General features: G+C 36.2%; 1 protein-coding gene across 1 annotated transcript; it reads left to right on the top strand.

Moving 5' to 3' along the window:
* Positions 1–4,150: 4,150 nt before the first annotated feature.
* LOC112735755 (uncharacterized) lies at positions 4,151–7,850 on the top strand. Its single transcript, XM_072210544.1, has 11 exons — positions 4,151–4,445; positions 5,181–5,456; positions 5,570–6,072; positions 6,620–6,705; positions 6,784–6,852; positions 6,928–7,002; positions 7,076–7,129; positions 7,286–7,372; positions 7,453–7,521; positions 7,603–7,668; positions 7,751–7,850. The coding sequence occupies exons 1-11, from the start codon at positions 4,259–4,261 to the stop codon at positions 7,848–7,850; spliced, it is 1,572 nt and encodes a 523-aa protein (XP_072066645.1). The 5' UTR covers positions 4,151–4,258.
* Positions 7,851–7,868: the final 18 nt, after the last annotated feature.

The raw sequence follows: 7,868 nt of genomic DNA, 5'->3' as shown, positions 1-7,868 counted from the left end.
ATAAATAAGCATGTAATCCTTTGTTCTCTTTAAATAACGCATTACGCGCTAAACAGCTATCCAATGATCCATATCCGGATTGCTCAAGTATCTACCAAACACTCCCACTGAACTTGCGGTATACACATTTATCTATAATATTTACCTCAAAATCATGAGGTAATGACTTAATTAAACTTGTGATACCATTAACGGGAAGCTTGTTTGAGACAATAGATGGATTTTCTCCTTTTCTATTGGATCTCCTTAATGACACTTCTTGAGGTTGTTGAGCTTGCTGTATGGGTTGGGGTTGATGAAGATTCTCATCATTTTCTTGTACTGTAGCAGTATCTCGAGCAACAACAATATTCTCATTGTTCTCTTGTACTGTAACTGGATCTACAGTAGGATTCTCATTTTGCTCTTGTACTATAACTGTATCTTGAACAACAATAGGCACAAGAACCTGATCATTGTCAGTTACAGAATCCTCATCAAAAGCAACATTCCTAATATGTCCTTCCCCCAAACTCAACATCCTCAAGAAATCTCGCATTTCCCAGTCCAAATTTCATATGGGATTTTGTTAACTGCTTTACTTGGCACCCTATTAAGGATGTACACTGCGGTCTTTAAGGCTTCTCCCCAGAGTAATTCAGGCAAGAAAGAATGACTAATCATATTTCTCACCATGTCCTTAAGAGTTTGGTTCCTTCGCTCTGCAACACCATTCATGCTAGGTTTGCCTGGCATGGTGTATTGCGGAACAATCTACACTCCTCTAGGAAAAGAGCAAAAGGCCCGGGATGTTGCTCACCTAAACCGTCATATCTTCCGTAGTATTCACCACCACGATCAGATTTGACAGTTTTAATTTTCTTTCCAAGTTGAAGTTCAACTTCAGCTTTGAAAGACTTGAAGACATCCAAGGCTTGACACTTTTCATGAATTAAATATAGATACCCGTAACGAGAGTAATCATCTATGAACGTAATGAAGTACCGTTGTCCATTCCAAGAGACAGTAGGGAATGGGCCACATATATCGGTATGTATTAGTTCTAAGACATCTTTAGCTCTCTCGGCACCTAATTTCCTTTCGTTTGTCCTTTTTCCCTTTATGCACTCAATGCAGACTTCAAAGTCCGCCAAATTTAGGGGTCCGAGAATTCCATCCGACACGAGCCTCTGAATTCTCTGTTTAGAGATGTGGCCTAGGCGTTTGTGCCATAATCATGCCGAATTCTCATTTAGTTTTCATTTTGTACCTGTTTGCAGTATTTCATTATTACAGGAATTTAAGTCAAGCCTATATAGATTATCTACCAAATGACCAGAGCAAATATTATTCGAATTATAAAAGAGACTGACTTTATTGTCTCCGAACAAACAAAAATAACCTGATTTGTCCAAACGAGAAACAGAAATCAAATTTCGTCTAAATGACGGTACATAAAATGTCTCTAATAAATCCAAGTAAAATCCACTCGTGGAACATAATCTAAAGGTTCCTATAGCTTCGACTGCAACTATATTGCCGTCTGCCACATAGATGTATCTTTCAGCATCATTTGGCGGTCGGCTCCACAGGCAACCCTGCATAGTAACACTTACATGAGTAGTAGCAGCAGAATCTACCCACCAAGTATCAACATGTGCATAACTTAAACTAGCCTCAGAACAAACAAAAGTAAGAACTATACCCTTCTTTACACGCCATGTGGCATATTTGGTACAATTCTTCTTCATGTGTCCCACCTTCTTACAGAAGAAACAGGTTGAAACTTGATCCTGTTTCTTAGCCTTTTTCTGCTGAGAAGGCACATCTGCAGTAGTATCACGCTTTCTTTTATACTGAGAAGATGAAGCCATGTGAGCACTTTCAGTCTTATCTTGTTGTAGCCTCTCTTCTTCTTGCACACAGTGAGATATAAGCTCATTTAAGGACCAAGTGTCCTTCACAGTGTTATAACTCACTTTGAATTGCCCAAAGTGTGCAGGAAGGGAAATCAAAATGAAATGCACGAGTAAGTCTTCAGACAACTCTAACTTTAGTGCTTTCAATTTTGAAGCAAGATGAGACATTTCCATAATGTACTCCCTTATGTTCCCTGTATCTTTATACCTCATGGAGACAAGTTTGCTCAAAAGACTACTTGCCTCCGCTTTTTCATTCTTAGTAAAGAATTTTTCAACATCCTTTAGGAACTGTTTGGCATCTTTATCCTCAGTAATTGAGCCCCGAAACGCCTCAGGAATTGAGCGTTTCATGATCATAATGCTCATTCGATTGGATCTCTCCCACTTCTCTATTTTAACCTCATTGAGATTTTCCGGAGTGGAAGTGGGTTTCTCCTCTCGAAGAGCTATATCTAGATCCATACAACCGAGGACAATCTCCACGGTATCCCTCCAAACTTTAAAGTTTGTACCATTCAGCATAGGAATACTGCTAATCTGCGCAGAAACATTGGTAGCTGAAGTCATAGTTTCTGGATTAGAACAAAAAGAACATGCAGTAAATATTAGTTAATTAATGGGTAAAAAATCCATATTGAGATATCTAGCACAACATTAATTTTTAATCTTTGGATAGAAAAATTAACTGTAAGTGATACTCTCATTGCAGTAATCAAATATTGTCAAAATTCCTGTCACACATTAAGCCTTTCTTTGGACCGACTTAATGCGCACATGGAAACTTAAACTTTGCAACCTATTTATTACCGCATATATTTTCTATTAATTGGCCAAACAATAACCTTCCTTTGGGCCGATTATTGATCGCATAATTAATAGAAAATAAATAAAAGTGTGCAATACTTATTATTTGGCCAAACAATAAACTTCCTTTGAGCCGATTATCGTTCGCATAAATAATAAGTATTACTTTATTCTTTAATAGTTACCCAAATATATATTTACCATCAACATGTGTATGTAATTCGGCCAAATACAGACCTTCCTTTGGGCCGACCAATATTCGCATGAATTACATATCACCATATTCCTAATGTTTTAAATAAATCAATTTTCACAAAAGAGGCTACTTTGGCAGCATAATGTTCAATCAATTTATTTCAAAACCAAATCTTTATAAAATAGATGGGTATACTAATCCAAATTGTTACTAGTTTCTTTATGTAACAATTAAATAATATTTTTTTTTTATTTTTATTATTCAAATATTATTAATATGTACACATAACTTGGCCAAATATAGATCTTCCTTTGGATAGATCAATATTCGCATAAGTGACATATACATAATAATCCCAAAAGAATTATTAATCAATTTTATTCTAATTAATGCTTTACAAAAACAGATCCGAGAGACGATCAAGGATTAGTAATACTTTATTAATATTGAAAAAAAAAATCAATTTATTACTTACCCAAAAAAAATCTGCCAAACTAATAAAAGGAAGACCGTCTCATGTAAAATATATACATGTCCTCATGTATAATTAATTAATGATGTATATATATATAAACGATTAATAGTATACATATATTTATATATATACGAAAGTAATCCAAACGGCGACATGTACATATACCCTAACACACATATGTTGCTTTACTCATATATCAAAGGGGCAGCACATGTACAAAATTCATTAACCAATAAATCAATACATATAAAGAAGGTACTGAAATTCATAAGGTCAATGTATACACATTAAAAAAAAAACAAATAACGAATTCACCGGATTCATAAAATTGAATTCGATCCAAACAAAGCAAACATGTTTTGATCCGGTGAAATTAAAAAAATTTAATATTTTTAATGGTTCAATTATGAATGGCTCTGATACCACTTGTTAGAATAAATTAATTTTAATAACCCAGATCATCCATATTGAATCACCAAAAATAAATATATCATAATGCGGAAGCGTACCTGAATTCATAAACATGAATTATGATTGGAAGAGTTTAGATCTTGTAGTTCTTTCGATCTTCCTCAACCAAAGCCTTCTGTATTCCTAGGAGGCTGAACTGCAACTCTTTTGATGGGGAAAGAGTAACAAAGACGGCTTTGGTATATTGGGGACCGAAACCCTGAAGGTCTATTTATATTTGAGCATGGCACCCATTAAACCCTTAAGCCCAAATAAAATAATATCTAAAGCCCAAAAGATAATATATCTAACGGGCCTGCTACACATACAAGTATCCAAGCTTCCAAGTTGGCCCAGCCCAAATCGAAGACACGCGCATAAGGAAGCATAACATGGCGCGTCAAAATCACGCGCTCAACACAAACGGTTCGTATGGCAGACTCTTCCACTTCCTCCACTTCTTCCACTTCTCAAAACGCTTCGAAACCAAAGAAACGCTCCCAATTTCGAGCAAAAATCAAAGTTCAAAAAATAGAAATCGTTGTTCGAAACCTCCATCAAAACAACATCAAACTCTACGTGAAGAATCTGAAGAGAAAACGAAGCAAATACACTCAACGTAAGTTCATCAAGAAAACCTCCCAATTTTAGTTTTCTTCTACGTCGTTCTTCTCTAGGGTTTACTGTGCTATTATTCTTGCTTCTTTGTCACACTGTTCTAAGTTCTACGTCATTCTTCTAAGTTTTACGTCGTTCTACATTCTTGTTCTAAGTTCTCTTGCTACTGTTGTTGATTTTTGGGGCTTTATTCCGTAGATTGGGGGTTGTATACTGTTTGAACTTGTAATGTGACTTGATATTGATGCATGTTTGAGTGATATCTCACTGATATATATGAATGTATCTGAATAATTTCAATGGGTGTATCTCACTGTTATCAATGGGTGTATCTGATTCTTACATATGGGTGTATCTTACTCTTATCAATGGGTGTATCTGACTCATATATGCGTGTATCTTACTGATATCTGAATTAATTTGATATTGAAGCATGTTTGAGTGATAACTGACTGATATATATGGATTTATATGAATAATATCTATGGGTGTATCTCCCTGTTAACAATGAGTGTATCGGATTCTTACATATGGGTGTATCTTACTGTTATTAGACCTTGTAATGTTGCTTGATATTGAAACATGTTTGACTGATATCTGACTGATATATATGAATGTATCTGAATAATTTCAATGGGCGTATCTCACTGTTATCAATGGGTGTATCTGATTCTTACATATGGGTGTATCTTACTGTTACTAATGGGAATATATTTGTGTGTATTTTTTGTTTCAGACAAAATGGCAGCAAGAAACCAAACGAAAGACCTTAAGTGTGCCACACATCTCCTGAGTGATAAGTTCAGAAACATGGCTGAGGAGAAGAAGGCAATTGTCAGGGATCTCGGATTTGGTGGGTTGATGCATGTCCCACCTCTAAGGGTGGATCACCAACTCTTAAGGGAACTGGCAAACAACTTCAAACTTGGGGAGAACAAACTGAAGACAGGATATGGTTCTTTCCAAATAACACCAAAGACAATAGGTGATGCGCTTGGCATCAATGCAACAGGTAACTAGCTCAAAATTATAGGTGTATATTAAGTTCATGCTTGGGTGTATTTAAGGTTGATCCTTGGGTGTTTTTGAACCGATTTTGATACTTTGTTGTTTTCTTTTTTGTAGGAAATCTGTTTCCTGAGAAAGTTGAGTATAAGCAACTTTATAAGCAACTTTCTGATGATGACAAAATAATTTATAGAAGATTCCAGGGTAAGACCCTCAAAAGTCTTACCGATGAAATGATGGAAATCGGCGTTGGCAGCGAAGAGGAACGCCTGATGTTCAAGAGGATATTCATCCTCTACATACAGATGGCGTTCCTTTTGCCAACGACGATAAACAAAATATCGCCCGTGCACCTCGCCCCAATTTTTAAGATGGACGGCATATCGGAGAGAAACTGGGGGGCGCATGTTTTGACCTTCTTGATCAAAGGCATCACAGACTACCAGGATAAGAAGAAGAAGGCAATTGATGGCTGCCTCTTTGCCCTCATGATAATATACTTTCATCTTTCTGAAAACAAAGGCAAGAAGAGGGCTGAAAGACCACCAAAGCCTTGGATTGCCAACTGGACTAAGGAGAAGTTGGTGGAAAGAATGACTGCAGAAAAAGAAGAAATTTTGGTAAGTAAACATAATATGTTGCTTCTATTTTATTTACCTGAATGCTGCTAGCTAAAATATCTCATGTTTCAGGGAATTGTGAAGATGGCGGAGACAAGAGCAAGAGAAAAAATGAAAGAAAAAGAAAAAAAAGAAAAAAAACAAGAAATCAAAAAAACAAAAAAAAGGAAGGCGAGTCCAACATCGTCTTCGGAGACAGAAACAGCTACTGACAGTGACACTTCTACCTCTGAGTCTGAGACTCAACAAGACTCGGAGGATTCAGCAAGAAAACAACACATCAAAAAGGGGAAAAAGTAAGTACCATACTTGGGTGTAATTTCTTTTTCGAGTTGGGTGTATCTTGTTGATCACGTTGGGTGTATTTTAATATGTTCTAAATAATCACTGTTTGCCTTCCAGAATGGACTCCAGAAAAAGAAAGCAGAGGCAAGAGGAGCCAGATTCTGATTCAGAATCTGAAACTGAACAAAGTGATGAGTAATGTCCTGAAATTATTACTCCTTTCTTTTGGCTTCATTATAAAGATTTTGTGTATTAACTGAAGTGTCTGTTATTAACTTATAGGAGTGAAGAATCATCACCTGCAGAGAAGGAGAAGGAGAAGAAAAAAACAAAAACAACACCAAAAAAGTAAGCACTTCTTTGCATAATATTCTGTGATAAAATTAATTTTTTATTTCTGATTGGTACTCTTTTTTTTCCACCCAGAACACAACCAAAAAAGAAAAAAGTTCTCGTGGAGGATTCACCTCCTAAAGAAGACCAATACTTTGACGGGTACAGTACCTCGTAAGCTATATTACCGTCTATCGTCGTAATTATTTTTGTTAACATCTTCCTTTATGAATGTAGTGAGACATATGAAATATCAAGTGACGAACTGGATGAATGGCTAGGGCAAAATGTTGATAAATCTGCTGCAGAGGGGTATGTCTTGATGGGCTGTCTATTTCATATTTTGTTGTGTTTTGCATGCTAATAATTGTTTCTTGTTTCGCAGGGAGAACCAACCTGACCTGCGATCGACAGAAGGTCGCTATGTGTCGTCTGAAACGTAAGAAGCTTTATTATTTAATAAAATCTTGTTATCATGAATTGGGTGTGTCTTGTGGTACCATTTGGGTGTATTGAGTGGATCAAGTTGGGTGTATGTTGTCTAATAAGTTGGAATATTAACTTTGTTGTGTTGCTTGGATCAAATCTGTCTTAGAATACCGGCTGTGAACTTGGGAACTGATGCTCCTTCCTCTCAAGGAAACACAGAACAGAGTAGTGTAAACCAGCCGTCACAGAGCATGTAATTTCTCTTTCAAATAACCGTTACTTTTGTTCTTCTATTACCCTTCTACTTCTAATTCTGTATATATTTTTTTTTAGAAAAAAAAGCCCTTTATTATTTTATTCAAGAAAAAAAAGGCAGGAAAAAAAAGCAAAAACTGCAAGTATGTAAGTTCTCAAAAAAACAAAGCCTGTCTTCTTTTTGAATTGTTCGGGTGTATTTCTTGAATTTCTTTGGGTGTATTTTAGGTTGAGTCCGTCTGATTCGAATATGATGGTTGTGAGGGAACAGACACCGTCCGAAGCGCTTGCAATGTGAGTTTTACAATAATATTCAACCTTATAACCTTATTATTTTCAAAGGCGTTGTTAACCTTTCATTTTTCTTCTTGTTTAGAGTCCCGATTCAGGTTTTTGTGCCGGCATCCCAAACAACCACAGAGACAGATTTTGAACCAACCCCTATGCTACAGATTGAAGGGACTACGGAAACGTAAGAAATAGTATTGAGTGTA

Source organism: Arachis hypogaea, chromosome 13 (assembly GCF_003086295.3).
Source record: "Arachis hypogaea cultivar Tifrunner chromosome 13, arahy.Tifrunner.gnm2.J5K5, whole genome shotgun sequence".
NCBI lineage: Eukaryota > Viridiplantae > Streptophyta > Magnoliopsida > Fabales > Fabaceae > Arachis > Arachis hypogaea.
The sequence above is the reverse complement of the archived record's forward strand: the minus strand, read 5'-3'. Positions and strand labels throughout refer to the sequence as shown.